The following is a 17237-nucleotide window of genomic DNA, read 5'->3' on the forward strand; positions in this document are numbered from 1 at the left end:
ACTCAGAACTAGGACAGAGGAAATGGCCTTCCCATTTTGAATGTGAGGCACCAAGTTCCCTAAACCATGAATGCCAAGCCCAAGTTTGCCAAGCAGGAAACCCAAACACACTGTAAACAGGAGTGGTCACAGTTAGATATGTTCCTGGAAGGCAGGATGTGAACATATAGGCCAAGAAGGCCAGTGGAAGGAGAATCCTAAAGAGGGCCTATCTAAGGCTTCCCCCTCCATGAAACGAGGCCTACAACCTGAGTGCAGCTTACCCATATGGGCATCTTTAACTAAGGAATCCATAGGCAAGAGCTTCTTGGATGCTGGTGGGAAATGAGGCAGTGAGACCTTCCTGTTTCTAGAAGAGCCCAGACATACTCCACTACCAGGTCATGAATCCCTAGTGCTGAGTCAAGGCTGCTCAGAAGAGAGGGCCTCTGTACAGCTGTCCCCTGTGTGTCATGTGCCAGAAGTCAGGCGGCTCCTCTTACAGGGTTGGGGCAACCTCTATATATAGCAGAGCGGCAGACAGTTGCTAGTCAGTGTGGTCCAGCAAGAAAGTCGTAGTGTGTGGAGGGGCCCTTGACACTGCCACTGCCTTCTAAGGTGCCCACCATGACGCTGGGTTTGGAGCAGGCGGAGGAGCAGCGGTTGTACCAGCAGACACTCCTGCAAGATGGCCTCAAGGACATGCTAGACCACGGCAAGTTCTTGGACTGCGTGGTGCGCGCGGGCGATCGTGAATTCCCGTGCCACCGTCTGGTGCTGGCAGCCTGCAGCCCCTACTTCCGAGCACGCTTCCTGGCTGAGCCAGACAGCGCGGGCGAACTGCGCCTGGAGGAGGTGTCCCCCGACGTGGTGGCCCAGGTGCTGCACTATCTGTACACATCGGAGATCGCGCTGGACGAGGCGAGCGTGCAGGACCTGTTCGCCGCGGCGCACCGCTTCCAAATCCCGTCTATCTTCACCATCTGTGTGTCGTTCCTGCAGAAGCGCCTGTGCCTGGCCAACTGCCTGGCGGTCTTCCGCCTCGGCCTTCTCCTGGACTGCGCGCGCCTGGCTGTGGCCGCACGTGACTTCATCTGCGCGCGCTTCCAGCTGGTGGCACGCGACAACGACTTCCTGGGACTCTCAGCCGACGAGTTGATCGCCATCATCTCCAGCGATGGCCTCAACGTGGAGAAGGAGGAGGCGGTGTTCGAGGCAGTGATGCGCTGGGCGGGTGGCGGTGATGCCGAGGCACAGGCTGAACGCCAGCGCGCGCTGCCCACTGTCTTCGAGAGCGTGCGCTGTCGCCTGCTGCCTCGCGCCTTCCTGGAGAGCCGCGTGGAGCGCCACCCTCTCGTGCGCGCCCAGCCGGAGCTGCTGCGTAAGGTGCAGATGGTGAAGGATGCGCACGAGGGCCGCATCACCCTGCTGCGCAAGAAGAAGAAGGAGAAGGGAAAGGAGACAGCTGGGGCCAAGGAGGCCAAACAGGGCACCGCCGAAACCAAGGCTGAGGATGATGAGGAACGCGTGCTACCAGGAATCCTCAACGACACCCTGCGCTTTGGCATGTTCCTGCAGGACCTCATCTTCATGATCAGCGAGGAGGGTGCCGTGGCCTATGATCCAGCTGCGAATGAGTGCTACTGCGCCTCCCTGTCTACCCAGATCCCCAAGAACCACGTCAGCCTGGTGACTAAGGAAAATCAGGTCTTCGTGGCTGGGGGTCTCTTCTACAATGAGGACAACAAAGAGGACCCCATGAGTGCTTACTTCCTGCAGGTGCCCAGGCTGAGGGGTTGGGGAGCCTGGGACAACAGCTGGTGCTGGGTTCTGGGTTCTGGGAGACAACTTAAGCACATGGGAGGGAGCTGTGTCTACTTGGGTAATGACATTGCCCTTTGAGTGGCAGCCACTTTCCTGAATCAGGTTAATGCTCACAATTAGTTGCTAAAGAGCTGTGTAAGTTTGGTGTCCTGCTTGGGGGTACTAGGCCCAACATGCAGGGATCTGGAGAGCTGGAGGCCCTGCACAAGTCACAGACAGTGAGAAGGATCTGGGGCAAGGCCTTGGTAGGAGGACCAGAACTGGAGTCTGGAACACCATTTATCACATAGAGCATTCTGCCTTCCTCTCTCACTGTATAGGCATTGAAACTGAGGCTCTGGAGGGACCCAGAGCGGAAAGCCCAGTTTAGGTTGGGGGTGTGACTGTGGGCTCTTGGGGGCAGGGAGAGTTTCCTGGAGCCTGGACTAGAGGGTTTGAGACTTGCCATTTGGGTGAAATGTGGAGAAGTAAAGAGACAGTGTTGCCAACCTGGGATGGTGAGCAAGGGAGAGAGACAGGAAGGAGCCAGATGAGCAGTCGATGCAGCAAGGGGCCAAGGGGCAGCTGGGCACCAGGGTTAGGTTAGAGGCCAGAGCTGGGCTGGGCAGAGATCAGTTCCATCAGGCCAGCCAGCCCTTGTGGGCGCAGTTTCTTCTCTCTGGGCTTCTGTATGGGGAAGGTTATTATTCTTTCTGCTTGATAAGGTTGTGTGGAGGTTACATAATGTTGCTTATCAGTTGTCTGTCCACCCAGAATTCAGCTCTTGGAAAACTTACCAAGGTGGGCCCCTAAGGCCTGTAACCACAGGGTTAGGCAGATGCAGAGTGGAAAACTGTAGATTTTAAGGGTAGTGGGCTGCAGTTGTCGAGGTGGAGAGCAGGGGAGGGAAGTCTGAAGCTGGGTCACTGAAGGGCTGAGGCCACCGGAAAACCTTCCTCTCAGACACCCTCTGCAACTTTCCTGGGCACCAATGAGCTGCCTGAGCTGCTCTGGTGACAGCAGGCAGGTACCTCTCAGATGACACGTCCTTCAGGCTGCCTGTGGCCTGCCCTACCTGAAGGGCGGGACTACTCTCTGCTCTGGGTGTCCAACCTGAGCTGGGCTGGGCTGGGCTGGAACGGGAGGCTGGGGGGCGCACAGGAGGGGAGGTGGTGACTGGGTGTCCAACTTGGGCTGGGCTGGGCTGGGCTGGAACGGGAGGCTGGGGAGCGCACAGGAGGGGAGATGGTGACTGACGCAAAGCCTGCCCACAGTTTGATCATCTAGACTCAGAGTGGCTGGGGATGCCGCCGCTGCCCTCGCCTCGCTGCCTCTTTGGCCTGGGAGAGGCTCTCAATTCGATCTACGTGGTCGGCGGCCGGGAGCTCAAGGACAGCGAGAACAGCTTGGACTCAGTTCTGTGCTACGATAGGCTGTGAGCACCCGAGGCGGCTTCTGGAGGCAGGATGGGAGCCCTGGGAACCAAGGAGAGTGGATCCTGGGGACTGAGAGGTTCTAGGGCAGGGTATCTGGGACTAGCAAGGAGTCCTGGGGGACGGGGGGGGCCTCTAGGAGGGGAAGGGGAGGATGGGGCCCTTGGGGACCAAAGGGGGTGGATTCTTGGGACGGGGAGGTCCTGGGGTGAGACGGTTCTGTGGTGCGACTCCTGGGACCCAAAGGAACTAGTCCTAGGAGTGTAGTCCTGGGGTACGGGACGGGTCACTGGGAGTGAGATATGGTCCCAGAGAAATGTTGGGGGCCCAGTCCTGAGGGAAAGGCCCTGGTGTGGGGCGGGGCCTTGTCCTGGGGGTAGGTCTAAGATGGTTCCGGAGGCCTGCACTGGTGTGGACCCACCAGGTGGAGAGAGGGGACTGGATCCCTGGGTAGCGGGAAGGAAGGATGAGCGCAAGGACTTGAGAGGTCAGGGGAGACCCAAGAACGTACCAGCTGTAGCTTGAGTATGTCTTGAATGGGGGTGGCGGGCAGTGAATGCAGAGGAGACCCGCGCAGGTAGGCTTGAGCCAGGAGCCGCCCCTCGTACTACCTCCAGGTCCTTCAAATGGGGCGAATCGGACCCTCTGCCCTACGCAGTGTACGGCCATGCGGTGCTATCGCACATGGACCTGGTCTACGTCATTGGAGGCAAAGGCAGCGACAGGTGAGGTTCCGGATGGTGAGGAGGAGCTCGGTGGCCTAGGGTGAGGTTGGCGGTTCCTTCCTGTCCCCACTCACAGTGTCCACCCACAGGAAGTGCCTGAGCAAGATGTGCGTCTACGACCCCAAGAAGTTCGAGTGGAGGGAACTGGCGCCCATGCAGACTGCCCGCTCTCTCTTCGGAGCCACGGTCCATGATGGCCGCATTTTTGTGGCAGCTGGGGTGACTGATACGGGACTGACCAGCTCGGCAGAGGTTTACAGCATCACAGATAACAAGTAGGCTGTTTGGCTAAACTTTCCCTCTCCACTCCCGGCCTGCATCAGCCCTGTCTGCCCTGGCTAGGGTCACAGACCCAAGTCCAGCCGATTTGGAGCATCAGCTTAGATCGTGCCTCTGAGCAGCAGTGAAGACAAGATCTTCCCTGCAGGCTTCTGAAGAAGGCTCAGGGGGGTGGGGTCAGGATGCCCAGTTCCTCATTTGCATAGTGCTACCAGGCAATAGGCTGGCTCTGGGGACACTGCAGTGAAGAGATAAGAGCTCAGGAAAGAGAAACCATCTGGACCCAGCCTGCAAAGGGGGGAGGAACACTGGAGGGGTGTCCAGGCCAAGGTGGTTAGGCCAAGAGGTGGGGCTCCCTGAAGGAAAGGCCACCCCTCAGGTGGAGGGTAGGATGCTGGTGGAAGGGCTGTGTGTTGAAGGCTGGCACTGGGGCTGGAGAGGTGACCCACAGGGCAAAGAATGCCTCCTAGGAGTTTAGGCTCCCCTCTGTGCGTCTGTGTGCTACTGACATGCCTCACTAGCTGCCACAGGACAGCAGATTAGGGACTTTTTAGTGGCGGGGGTGCAGCTGTGGCAAAGGGTGATGAGGCCTGGAGCTGGGGGTGTGTTGAGGAGGTGCTGAGGGGAAGCACTGGAGGATGACCTAGGACAGGTTCTTCTTAGGCATGGTGGCGGGTGTCGCTGAAGGACTGCATTTCCACCAAACCCCCAACTGATGCTGGTGACTCTGGTCCACAGACCACCCTTTGAGTAACAGGAAGTTAAGAAACAAGAAAGTTATTCGTTGGGCTCAGTGATTGGTTGAATGCTGGGTTTAGTGAAGGGTTGAGTACTGGGCTTAGCAGTGGTTTGGGTATTAGGCAAGAGTGAGGGAAAAGTAAGTGTTTTTGAGTAAAACTGGGAGGCCAGTTGTTGGAGAAATTTTGTGGTTGGGTGTGAAAACTGAAGGTCCATTTGGGATGTGGATTTGGGATACCTGAGTATGTCCAGGAGGCACTCACCACAACAGAGAAGGATGTGGTGTAGGAAGACAGGAGGTCCCCAGGACACAAACCTGAGACAAGCTCCTAGCAGAGGAGGCAGAGCCAAGGACTCAGGTCCAAGCCCTGGGCATGATGGGGAGACACCAGCTTCCAGAGAGCATGAGAAGTGAGGCTGGAAGGATGGAGGCAAGGAGAGTCTCTTAAAACCCTTCATGAAAGCTGACAGGGTCCTCAGGGAGAACAGTTAGAAATGATGGGGATGAAGACCAGCTGCAGGAGCCATGGCATGAAGGCACCTGGAGAGCCAAGGGGATATTGGAGAGAAGAGGGATGGAGCGAACTGCCAGGGGCCACCAAGCTTGAGCCTGTGTCTAGGGCAATGCTGGAGACTGGGGTCTGAGGTCACAGGGATGGTGGGGTGATTCATTCACAGGTTGGATGGAATGACAAAGTGACAGGGAAGGGAAAGGGGAAGAATAGGAGGATGGGGAAGGAGGTGAAGATCAGAGAAAAAGGGGAAGGGAAGGCTGGGGTGATGAGAGAAATGGAGAGCCTCCAGGGTGGGAAAACAGGAGGTTGTCCTGGGAGGGTCAGAACTGGTATTCGAATCACCAAGGGGTGCTGCTGAAGTTAAGGATACTGGGTGGTGGGGACAATGGCTGTGCTTGCTCAAGCCCTTAGGTGACACACCTCTTCCCTGCCCCCACAGGTGGTCCCCCTTTGAGGCCTTCCCACAGGAGCGTAGCTCGCTCAGCATGGTCAGCCTGGCGGGCACTCTCTATGCCCTGGGTGGCTTTGCCACTCTAGAGACTGAGTCTGGAGAACTGGTCCCCACAGAGCTTAACGACATCTGGAGGTGAGCCCAGCCCTGAGGAGGTGATGGGGGAACCTGAGCAAGGCTGATGCTCCTTGTACTGAGGCCAGGCACCAAGGCCCCTGGCAAACTCATGTGAGCACAGATGACTTTTCTTTCAGGGAGTACCCAGGTTAGGCCAGCAAACACACCTGCTGTGCTCCAGCTTCTCCAGTTTCTCATCAGCCCATAGGGGAAAATGTCAGGTGGTTGCACTGTGCCCACTACAGATCATCAGCGTATCACAGACAGGAGCCAATTCCAAACTCAAGGAGCAGGGCCACAGACCTATCTTTCTTCCCCATCTTCTGGTGGACAAATAGTGAGGCAGGGAGTGGGAGGTGGCTGGACCTCAGCTTCTACAGCTGTTTTTTCCATGCTGCTCCTCCTTCACACAGGGGAGAGGTTCCAGCCACCTTAAGGGATTTCATGCATAGTAAGTACAGAGATTCTCAAGAGCAGGGAATTTGTGTGGGGGTAGGAGGAGGGAGTGAGAATGGAGATCTTCCCAGAGGGAGGTGGACTTGGAGAATATGAGGATGCCTAGGAGTGCCTTTTCCTAGAAGGGGGCTGTTGTGAACTGTAGGGCAGCTTTTCTTAGGGTGGCTCTTGCGGGATCCCCTTTCTAAGTGCATGAAGGTTGTTTAGAAACAGATCCACCTGGAGATGGCCTGGTACACCGGCCACCCCTCCTTGTGGTGTTCCTGCCTGGTCTCATCTAATGAAGCTCTCATTCTTGTGCCTCCCCCCAGATTCAATGAGGAAGAGAAGAAGTGGGAGGGGGTCCTGAGGGAGATTGCCTATGCAGCAGGGGCCACCTTCCTCCCTGTACGGCTCAATGTGCTACGCCTGACCAAGATGTGACCAGTGCAGGACCTTAACTGAACCTCCGTCCTGTCCTATGGCCTCATAGACCTGGCCTTATGGAGTTCAGGGAGGAGGCTGGTAGAGGCTAGAGCCCTTCTGGTTCCCAGTATGAACCCAGCGGGATTGCTTCAACCAGAGAAGGGACATCGCTGCCTAGTTCTCCAAGTCCCTCTGGGGCCACCATGTCTCCTTCCAGGCTGTAAAGCCACAGGAAGGCATCCCAGGCTGTATCCTGGCCCTGCCCAGGTTGACTCTGTGTGCCCATAAAGTCTGCCAAGGGACTTGGTGTCCTCGCCAATCAGATTGGAGCGTCTCCACCAATTGCACCTTGAAGTGCCAATCCAGCTCCTTTCCCAGGAACAATAAACCGTCTTCTGAGCAGCTGGCTCAGAGTCTGGAATCAGCTATTACAAGAGCCAGTGTCCAGGATCTGAAGATTTGGGCTTGAATATGTCAGTATTGTCTTGTCAAGGCTGGTGGTCCTCCCCCCATGGCACATCTCCTTCATACCCTGTGTGTGATGACCCTTTCTCTGAGGCCTGGAATCTCAGCCTCCCTGCCCAGCGAGGACAAGGAGCCAGGAAACCGCTATGGTAGAAAAGTCTTTTATTCTATTGGTCGGGCCCCATGACCTGGGTCTGGGGCCCAAAGGCAACAGAGTAGAACCCAGCACTCTGCTCCTCTCCTTACTCCGGCTTCTCTTTGTCCTTGCTCTGTTCATCCTCTTCAAGTGCCAGGGTTCGCTCACGCTCCTTTACCAGTTGAACACCACAGTAGGTGACAAACAGGACAGCCATTGTGGTCTGGGGGAAGCCTGTTGGAGAAGAAGCCATGGATTCCTAGAGCATCCTACCCTAGCAACTCTCAGTCCTCCCCACATACTGAGTCCATTGGATGCTGGAATGTATGTGTTGAGGGATGTCCCAGAAGATCCCAATCCTTTATGTGATGCTGGGCTCATGCTATAACCCCTCACCCCATCCCTCACCTGTAAGAAGCAAGCGTCGAGCAACGAGCTCCGTGAACTCAAGGCTGTTCAGGCTCACAAGGTTGTACATGATGATGGCCCAAAAGTTTATGGCCCCAAAGAGGGCCCGGACCCTACGAGACATCTGCTCTGACAATCGGGCCTGTGGGTCCAGGAACACATTGGCAGCAAGAGGCCCAAAGGAGAAGGAACATGGTCAATCAGTGACATTCCCACTCAGCTCCTAGGAAGATGCCTGGGTATATGGGAACCCTAGACAGGCTCACAGCAGCCCAGAGGGAGGATAAGAACTAACACAGCCAGGCCCTGATCCGTAGAAGGTAGGCAGGCCCAGATTCCCACTGGATGAAGCACCGCCCCAACAAAGAAGGTTTAGGGAGAAAGTTCTGAACTAGGGAACCACATATGTCTGGACAGCTCAGAAAACAGCAATGCCACCCCTCCTGTGATCCAACTGATCCCAACCTGTCCCAGCCCCAGACCTTCCTGCCCACCTCAATTTGTGCCAGCAGCCCACACTCTGCCAACTTCTGCACCCAGAGCTCAAAGTTGAGGCCAAAGCAGTTAAGGACTGACCACAGGTAGACAATGTCACAGGGCCCAAGCCACAGAGTGGTGACAACAAATGTGGCCACAGAGGCTGCCAGCTCTGGGATCACGGAGGAGTGATCCCCACCAATGTGATCATATACATATCTGTAGGAAAGATAGGAGATGTGTGGAGACAGGCAGCAGGCACTGCCCACAGCCCTCCTACCCCACAGGCTTCCCCTCCTGTGCTGTGCTGCCCTCATTGGCTGCTTGGGTCCTCGGACATATGTGGTTGGCTCAGAATCTATGCTTTTCCCTCTATCTAGAATACCATCCCCGAGCCCTCCTCTTCACATAAGCCTGAGTTTAAATACCTCCTCTTAGAAGTCCATTCAGACCCCAGCCAATGAAGCTTCTAGTCAGTAGCCAGCTCCTCCTCACCTATTATACTGTTTTCTTTCTAACACACACTCTAGAATCCTGTGTGCGTTACTTGACCGGTATAAGGTTTGTTTTTCCACACTACACTGTATATTTGTTAGTTCAGTGTCTTTGCCTTGTGTGTTGCTGTGTTTGCAGTGCCTGCCACACAGTGCTTGCCATACACAGTGGATGTTCAATAAACACTTGCTAAATAACTTGATGGAAGACCCATTGTATGACCAGCCTTTCTACTCGCTGACCTTCTCATTTCCAAGGACAACTTCTCTGCCTTACCTTTATCCACTCATTACCATGGTCACGGAAATTGTACCCCTTCCTAATTCCCACTGTGGCCAGTGCAGCTTCATTCTTCACACCCATTGAGTTTGTAATTCTCCAGTCGCTACCACCTTCCCCAACAGGCTTAACAGCCACTGCCTCCTTACAATCTCTCGCTCACCCATCTTAGAGGGTCCAGTCACTGCTGGGAAAGATGAGAAATATTGTCTCCTCAGAGTCCTAAACACCCTCCCTCTATCCCCTCTTGGGCTCTTTCTGGTCAGCTTCATCTCCCTGCTTGGAAATGGCTACCACACCACTGACCTCTTGCAGGTGGGAAACTGGTGGTGGTGGTATGAGCCCTGACCCTGTGTCACAGCTAGAGACCTTGCCTACATCAGCATCTGTGACTACACTGGCTCTTTCTTCTTTCCTTCCTTCCTCCCTCCCCCTCCCTCCATCTCTCTCTCCCTCCCTCTCTTCCTTTCTCCCTTCCTCCCCTCTCCCTTCTCTTCCTCCTCTTCCTTCCCCTCCTCCTCCTCCTCTTCTTCTCTCCCCACTCCTGCCTTTCAGGCAGTCCTCAATCTAGAATGATGTCACCATCTCCTCCCCTGTGGGGACTTGGTTTCATCAGTCACCCTGTGTCCTGCACCTTCCTCAGTGTCAGCATGTCCCTTTACCCCCTGCACCTATCACCTCCCTAAGGCTGCACTCTGGTTGTCTCCTGCAGGCCCAGGCTGCCCCCTGGATCTTGCACACATGCCCCTGCAACTCCCCAGCTTCTGTCTCTGCCTCTGCCCTGCTTCTCAGGGAAAGAGGAGGTCTCATGCCCCAGCCCTTAGTCTTTAGCTTCCAACCTCCTTTGGTGGTGGCAGCACCTGCCTATGTGCCTCTCGTGAACGTACTCTCTCTTTTGGTTTCCAGGGCATCGCATGGCCATGTGTCCTATCCTGCTGACCACTCTTTCCAGGTCCTGCAGATCTTCCTTCTACTCCCACAGAATTTCTGCAAGCCGAATCCTGCTGTCTACCTCTGTTTTCTCACTTTAGTCTCTCTTCTAAGGACTTAGGCTCTCTAAGCCTAGTCCATCCTCCTCCACCCATTCAAACTGCTCACAGTTTATGCTTCTCAGGATCCCCAAATTTGCAGGCTTAAACACCTTCCTGAGTCTCCACAGGATGTTCCCTGAATCCACCCAAGGATGTACTCCAAAGCTTGACAAGGATATCCCCTTAGTCTCCACATAAATGTCCCTTGGGTCTCCACATGGATGTTCCCTGGGTCTCCTCAGGGACACCCCCAAGTCCCTCAGGGATGTCCCCTGAGTCTCCGCAGAGATGTCTCCTGAGTCTCTATAAGTGTACCCCCCTTCCCCCAATGCCAGCTAGACATTCCTGTGTGGAAACTTCCTGTCCACCTGCCCAGACTGTGGGCAGGAATATCAGTGCCACCATCCTCTTCTAGGTATTCCCATTGGATACCACCTTCCATCAAGCTGGTAGCTGTGTCTCTGCTCTCACCACGTCCCTCCACCTCTGGGGCTATCACGAAGTCCAAAGTGCTATGTCTGTCATCTGGACCACTGCCACAGCCTCCTCAGTGCCCCTTGCTTCCTTTGGCCCCCTGAATGGCCCAGCCTGTTTGACCACCTGGTAGGAAGGCTTGGGGTCATTCTCCAACTCACTTGCAAAGCCAGTCATTGATGCCACGGTCAAAGTGCCTGTGGAAAGAGCAGATTGGTGTGAATCCACCATATGCAGAATTTGGGGTACGGAGGAAGAGGCTAGGGGAAGGTGGGGACCCAGTGGTAGACTTCCTGCCTCACTCACGTTTCCCCAAAGACATAGAGAGCAGTGATGCATTTGGGAGGCTGAGGTGGGTCCAGATGGTCCAGGCGTGCTACAGTGTTGACAACACCAAAGAGGACTGCTGCCTTCACCCAGTCATATACGAGGTTTGAATAGGCCAGGCCAGCTAGAGACAAGGCAACAACACTGCCTAGGTTCAGTTCACTGGCCTCTGCCATGGACACTTTGCCACCCCCCCCATGGAGACCCCGCTTCTCCTTGGAAGCATGTGCCAGTCCCTGTCCACACATAGAGACTCCATCCCTGTGTTGAAAATCAGCTACAGCTCTGAAGTGGTGCCTGCAGTTTGGGAGATTTGGGGCATCAAGAGACAAAGCTAATATCATTCCCACACATTTCAAAGAAGCAGTCCCCAGCTCCAGTGCCCAGAAGTGCTGCACGCCTGAGGGTCCATTTCTGGCAGCAGCCTTGCCCCCATCCCTGTTGTGAGGACCCACCGAGGGCGCTGTCTGGGAGACGGCTGGCAAACTTGAGGTCGCTGGGGATGGTAAGGATGTAGAAGAAATGGAAGAAGATGTCCACAGCTACGATGGCCACTGCACTCAGGCCTGCCTGGGCCTGGATGCGCCACAACTCTCCTTCTGGCCTCACTGGCTCCTCGCTCACCTGGGGGCAGGGACCCCTGTCTAAGTGGGGAGCCACAAATGGCTGGGTTGAGGAGACACAGCTTCCTGAGGATGGGATGCAACCTCCTGGGGAACTCTGTCTGAGACAGGAGCCCCTGTTAGGAAAAGGAGACTCTGCCATATTCTGGGAGTCCATGAGGCTCCACTTACCTGAGCATGGAAGCGATCAAAGGTCATGATGGGTCCGAAGAAGAAAAAAGGCAGGTAGAAGTTGTACTTGAGCAGGTCAGCTAGGGAGTAGCGGCGGTCAGGGTGGGCACAGCTCTCCAGAGCAAAGCTGGTGCACCGTAACACCGTGAAGCTGCTGCCCCCATGAAACAGCACGTCTTGAAGATCAAAAGTGCCTGTTACAAACCCGCTCTGGAAGGAGACAGCAGGCCGCCGGTTCACCAGAGGGCCTCATGCCTCTGAGGCAAGTCCCCTTTCCAGCTCCTCACAGGATCCAGCCTAGGTCTGCCAGGTAACATTGGCCAGTGCTCTAACCCTGCCATGTGACAGAGCAGGGGACAAGCAAGGGTGCAAATGACCACCTTACTCAAAGGCTTGAAGATGGGTGGAAAGGTCAAGGAAGTGCTTGGGGATGCTTAGGAGACAAAGCCTTCAGAGGAAGTGAGAGGTTCAGGGTCCTAGCCCTGTCTCCTCCACTCCTGTGCCACCCTATTGTGTACCTGCCAAGAGATCAGGGGGTCCATCTTGAAGGAGGCCAGGCTGGCCAGACCAAGGGTGAGACAGAGCCAGGGCTGGCCCAAGAGTGAGGCCACATAGAGGCCCACACAGTGACCAAGCAGCAGTATCAGGTACCATGGGCCCATGGTACCCAGCACAGCCAGGACTCCATACACAGCATACATCCAAGAGCGGAGCTGTGGACACAGGTGAGCCTCAGTTTACCTCTCTGTACAGACAGGATGAGACCCCAGGATGGGTTTCCCACAGCCTTTGAGGGCTAAGAAGGGACAGGTAGGGGGAAGCAAAGTGGCCCAGGCCTGACTCACCTGGGGGGCCACCATTGTGCACAGTTTGGCAAACAGCACATGTCCCGAGAGAGCAAAGATGATGATGTTGCGGAAGTTGGTGAACCACATCACCCACTCGAAGTCAGCCACATCCTGGACAGCGAGAGCAGGAGGAGATGAGGTAGGTTAAAGCAGTGGAGGGGGAAGATAGGCATAGCCCCTGAGCCAGCCAGAGCCCCAGCTTCATATTCTATGCATGGAATAGACATAGAATATGGACAAAGGACAGCAATGACTGAAAGTGTCTACACTCCCACCTGAGGGAGGTGTCCAGGGACACAGAGAGGGAATGGATGAGGGGCTGTGTGGACAGCCTGACCCTTCAAAGCTCTGGCCCTGCCCTCAGCATGTTGCTGATATTCCACCCTTGTTGCTTTATTCTAGAAGGCAGGTATCAGAGGCCCCTGCTTAAGAGCATCTTGTCCTCGGGGACCCATTTTCCAAATGAACCTGAAGGTTCCAGAGCTCAAGGTAGAGTCCTCCTTACCATGAGGCTGGTTACAACAGGAGCAACTGACAATGGGGAAGGGTTTGGGGTGATGTCCAGGGCTGTGGGAGACCTACCATCTTCCGGCCTAGGTACTCCCAGCCAGGTCGTACAGACTCCCGAAAGGTCTTCCTGTGGGCCCCATCTGAGAACAGAGTGTGGTCTCTGAGTAGGGACCTCTCACATGCCCTCCCTGGGCCACCCCACCCTGGAGAGTTTCCAGGCTGCTGAGCCCTCAGGCAAGAGGGGGTCTGATTCTGCCTCTGAAGCTTTCTGGTCTCGCTGTGTGTCTGGATTCGGGTCCCCATATCCCTGAATCAATTTCTCTCTCTCTCTCTCTGAACCTCTGTTTCTCTCTCTCTCTGTCTGTCTCTGTCTCTGTCTCTGTCTGTCTGTCTGTGTCTGTCTGTCTGTCTGTCTGTCTCTCTCTCTCTCTCTCTCTGTGTGTGTGTGTGTGTGTGTGTACTTGTGTCCCTAGGATTTAGCATTTGACCACATTCCCATTCAGATAACATTTCTGTGCTTGTGAATAATCTCCTTAGTATATTTTTGGTATATGACAACCCTAGGGCCTAGAGAAAGTTCTTGGTGCTGCTGGTTAGAACCCTGAGACCTTTTGTGCAGAAATTTCCAGCCCTCTGCCCCAGGGTCCAGCTGTTACCTTGTGATGCCTCCAGGAGACTCCTGCCAGCATAGGCCAGGGCCCCACTCAGCACCAGGGAGTAGAGACCGAGCTCAACCACTGGCAGTGTTGTCTTGATGCCCATAGCCTGCACAGGGCTGGGGGAGAAGCTGGGGTAAGGACCCCAAGTCCCCATCCCTACCTAGCCTCACCTCATGGAATGCCACACCCCCAAACTGGGGTGGGTTCCCATGAGGGAGTATGTTCCAGCCACTCCTGGGGCCCTGTGTTGCCATTATCCCCACCTGGGGACCCTTCCCTGCACCTGAGCTCTTGTTCACCCCCCACCCCACTGAAGGTCTTGAAAGTCTAGACCTCACAGCCCACTTCCTCTCCCTCTCTAACTTCTTCATACCTTTCTGAAGTGTCCCACCCTTTGCCCAAACTCCTCTTATAAGCCCCCCTCCACACCATGGGGTCTTTCCAAATCTCAGATTTCCTACCCTTCAGTGATCCTCCCTCAGCTCCTGCAGAGCCTGCCCTCTAGACCCTCTCTCTTGCCCTGCTTCCTCCCCAAGAAGCCTTTCCTTTCCAGACCTCCCCTTACACCAAGCCTCCATCCTCACTCAGCTCCAGCCTCTGCCTGACCCCATTGCCCCACCAAGCCTGAGTTCCAGGGCTGCCTCATCCCAGGCTCCTGCCTGTGTCCACCCACTGTCCCCCTCGCAGCGCTGGGCAGTCAAAACCCGGCTGCTGGCTGGAGGCTGTGCTATTTGAGGTTCCCTGGAGAAACAGGTGCTGGGCCAGGCGGGGCCAAGAGGGCTCCGGGAGGGTGCTGGCTGCTGTCCAAGGTGCTGACCGGTATCAGGCCCAGGATGAGCCTGTAGTCACTCCCTCCTGCCTCCACCCAGCTGTTCTGCAATCCTGCTGGGCCATCCCTGGGGCCTGGCCAATACCTAAGCACCTCCCACCCTGCTTCAGAATGGCCTCAGGTCTTCCCAAGGGCTACATAGAAACAGACTCTGGAACTAATGAGAGAAAGGAATGCAGCAAGGTTTTGCAGATGGTTGGGGTCTCCCCATCTCTCACTGCCCACTGAAGACCCTCTTCCAAATTGCAGATCAGAGCCCTCTGGTCCTGCAGCCAAGTCTCCTGGACCCTAATAGTGTACTCCTTGTTACACAGATGGAAAGCACAGGCAAGAAAAGGACAGGGACCCAGTGAAGCCACTCAATAAACCCAGCAACTAAAAGACAATTGCCTTTGGCGAGTCCCTCCAGATTCTTGGATTATAACAGACCATTGCTGGCCCTGCCTGCCTCGGGGAGTTTCAGGTCAGCTTCTGCATCATGGCCTGAGTGCTGAGACACCTCTCCCTCAGCAGGACGGGGGAGGGAGACTGGGGATCAGGTTAGTGGAGCAGGAGTGTGAAACCAGAGCGGATGAAGAGAGCATGAAATAGCTTTGTCAGCTGCCTCCCACTCACCACTTTCCAATTTTAGCTCCCCATGGCCGGTGCGGAGTGTCCCCAGTGAAACCTCCGCAGGGAGCTGGCCCCCAGCCTGAGGCCCCTCTTGTTAGACCCCTGGACCCATGCTGACTGTGGACCCAGGGTGCCCCTTCCCCAGTACCACCTGGCTAAGGTGCACTTGGAGTGAAGCCCACCTTGGGGCCTGTGGTCTGGGATGAAGCCTCTGGGGTGGGATCCACAAGCTTCCAGGGCTCCAGAAGGGCTGTACACCCAACTTGTACTGACCTTGAAGAAGTTGCGAGGGACCCTGGCACACTGCCCACCTCGGGGCTCCGGGGTCCTGTGTCTGACCGTGAGTCTGTCCGGCTGGTTGAGCTGTGGGGCCACAGTGGGGTGTGTCCAGCTCTGGGGTCCCCACCCCCTGCAGGCTTGATCGGTGAGTGGTGACAGCAGGAGGAGGAGGGGGAGAAGGAGGGCAGGAGGAGGTGGCCTTCCTGGAGCAGAGCAGAGCGTTGTGGAGCAGAGCCGAGAGCTGCAGTGCTGCTGGCCACAGGGAGCCGCAGGGAGGATGCGGGGGGCGGGGTGGAGGAAGGAATGGGTGGTTGGATGCACAGGCTTAGACAAGGGCACCTGAGCCTCACTTTACCGGCCTCCTCTCAAACCTGAGCCTGTGCCCTCCTCTATGCTAGCCGGGACGCCCCTCTTCCAGGGTGCTAGTAGGTCCTGCCCACCATAGCCCCTCCCAACACACATATGGCTTGTGCAAACTTGTACACCTGGATGCCATGACTCCAGCCTCTTATCTTTACTTGTGTGACCTCTCAAGGACTGTCCAGAGCAGACCCATCTAGTCCTCTGCCCTGTTATTCTGCATCCTGCAAGAACCAGGGCTAGACAGGCATGAGTGCCTAGAGCTGACTTGCCTGCTAGAAATGGAGATGGCATGGGGCATGGGACTGAGGGGCCTTGTACTCCATCCCTGTCTGCACAGGGAGTTGTCTGGGCAGAGGGGTGTCAGCAGGGTCACTTGGAATGATAATGTCCTCTTGACAGCAGGACAAAAAGTCCTAATGTAACATCCCTGAGCAACTTCAGCTCCTGCTGGGGAGGATTCCCCTTGACAGGTTTGATCTTGAGCGCCCCTCTGGGATGAGACCCCCACAGTCTGGAGAAGCTGAATGTGTGTGTCCTGTCTATGGGGCCCTGCTCACTATACACAGGCTTGGGGAAAAGGTCCTGGGAGCTTTGTGACTGTTGTCCATCACAGGACTGTCCTGGAGCTCCTGCACTAGGCTCAGTTGAGGATGGACAGAGAGGAAGGTGTGGCTCCACCGAGCAGGGTCCTGTGAAAATCCTGGAATGGGGGCAGAGGCTATGAGCTTCCTCCTTATGCAGATACATAGGCCCAGGAGGGCCCCCCACACCCTCTCTTGAGCATGACTTAGAAGCCATATTACTGGCCTCTGATCCTAAACAGTGTGCTGAGCAGGGGGTGTTGCAATGGAGGGTCTGGGCCAAGGCTGTAGTTGGGATCCTGACACTAGAGAAGGCCAGTATCAATGCAGGAAGGGAGCCTGAGCTGGGTTCTGTCTTCCTAGGCAGGTGGGGAGGGGGCACCAGAGCAGCATGGGGAGGTAATACTCAGTGGTTATCAGGAGTGGTCAATCATCCAGCCAGGATGCACACAGAGAGCAGTTCTTTTATTCTTTTTTAATGCTGCCACAATCTACAGGGATCATCCACAGTCAGCAGAAGAGGAAAATGAGGTTCAAGGTGGCTGAGTAGTTAGGTCAGCTCCAGAAGTTTCTGGAGCTGGCTGCTGCAGGGTGAGAACACAGCTCACCCACACCAGCTGAGACAGACCCATCCACTTAGGGTGTCATGTAGTACTTTTCTGGGATAAAACCTTCCATATGAAGGAACATTCCTTAAGATTCAGGAAGTAAACAATCAAAAGGCTTCAGGAGTCCCTGAAAACTGACCAGATGCCCTAGGCTCCTCCCT

General features: G+C 55.6%; 2 protein-coding genes across 4 annotated transcripts; one reads left to right on the plus strand and one right to left on the minus strand.

The window, feature by feature from the left end:
* The first annotated feature begins 443 nt into the window (after positions 1-443).
* Klhl40 (kelch like family member 40) lies at positions 444-7335 on the plus strand. The gene is made up of 6 exons (XM_008849460.2): positions 444-1758; positions 3057-3217; positions 3833-3940; positions 4030-4215; positions 5912-6058; positions 6808-7335. Exons 1-6 carry the CDS (start codon positions 607-609, stop codon positions 6917-6919), a joined length of 1866 nt encoding a protein of 621 aa, XP_008847682.1. The 5' UTR covers positions 444-606; the 3' UTR covers positions 6920-7335.
* Positions 7336-7510: 175 nt separating this feature from the next.
* Hhatl (hedgehog acyltransferase like) lies at positions 7511-15781 on the minus strand. 3 transcript variants are annotated; one of them, XM_008849461.1, is made up of 12 exons: positions 15519-15781; positions 13802-13920; positions 13218-13285; positions 12633-12746; positions 12306-12500; positions 11788-11997; positions 11449-11617; positions 10973-11117; positions 10828-10863; positions 8405-8606; positions 7911-8052; positions 7511-7736 (listed from the first exon to the last, which is right to left on the minus strand). In XM_008849461.1, the coding sequence occupies exons 2-12, from the start codon at positions 13905-13907 to the stop codon at positions 7609-7611; spliced, it is 1515 nt and encodes a 504-aa protein (XP_008847683.1). In that variant the 5' UTR covers positions 13908-13920; positions 15519-15781; the 3' UTR covers positions 7511-7608. The 3 variants fall into 3 exon arrangements, with proteins under 3 accessions (XP_008847683.1, XP_008847685.1, XP_008847684.1); XM_008849462.2 differs by having other exon boundaries at positions 7655-7736; positions 7911-8023; XM_008849463.2 differs by lacking the exon at positions 8405-8606 and having other exon boundaries at positions 7512-7736; positions 7911-8023.
* Positions 15782-17237: the final 1456 nt, after the last annotated feature.

The sequence above is a fragment of the Nannospalax galili genome, unplaced genomic scaffold, assembly GCF_000622305.1.
Source record: "Nannospalax galili isolate Female #2095 unplaced genomic scaffold, S.galili_v1.0 scaffold443, whole genome shotgun sequence".
NCBI classification, from domain to species: domain Eukaryota; kingdom Metazoa; phylum Chordata; class Mammalia; order Rodentia; family Spalacidae; genus Nannospalax; species Nannospalax galili.

Bases quoted from the DNA above. Each gene is read 5' to 3' on its own strand.
- Klhl40 (XM_008849460.2), top strand. From the start codon at position 607: ATGACGCTGGGTTTGGAGCAGGCGGAGGAGCAGCGGTTGTACCAGCAG. The intron at 3,941-4,029 runs GTGAGGTTCCGG...GTCCACCCACAG, and splicing joins GGAGGCAAAGGCAGCGACAG to GAAGTGCCTGAGCAAGATGT. The intron at 4,216-5,911 runs GTAGGCTGTTTG...CTGCCCCCACAG, and splicing joins TACAGCATCACAGATAACAA to GTGGTCCCCCTTTGAGGCCT.
- Hhatl (XM_008849461.1), bottom strand. From the start codon at position 13,907: ATGGGCATCAAGACAACACTGCCAGTGGTTGAGCTCGGTCTCTACTCC. The intron at 12,747-13,217 runs GTAGGTCTCCCA...CTCGCTGTCCAG, and splicing joins AGTACCTAGGCCGGAAGATG to GATGTGGCTGACTTCGAGTG. The intron at 8,053-8,404 runs GTGGGCAGGAAG...CTGGACCCACAG, and splicing joins GGCTGCTGGCACAAATTGAG to GCCCGATTGTCAGAGCAGAT.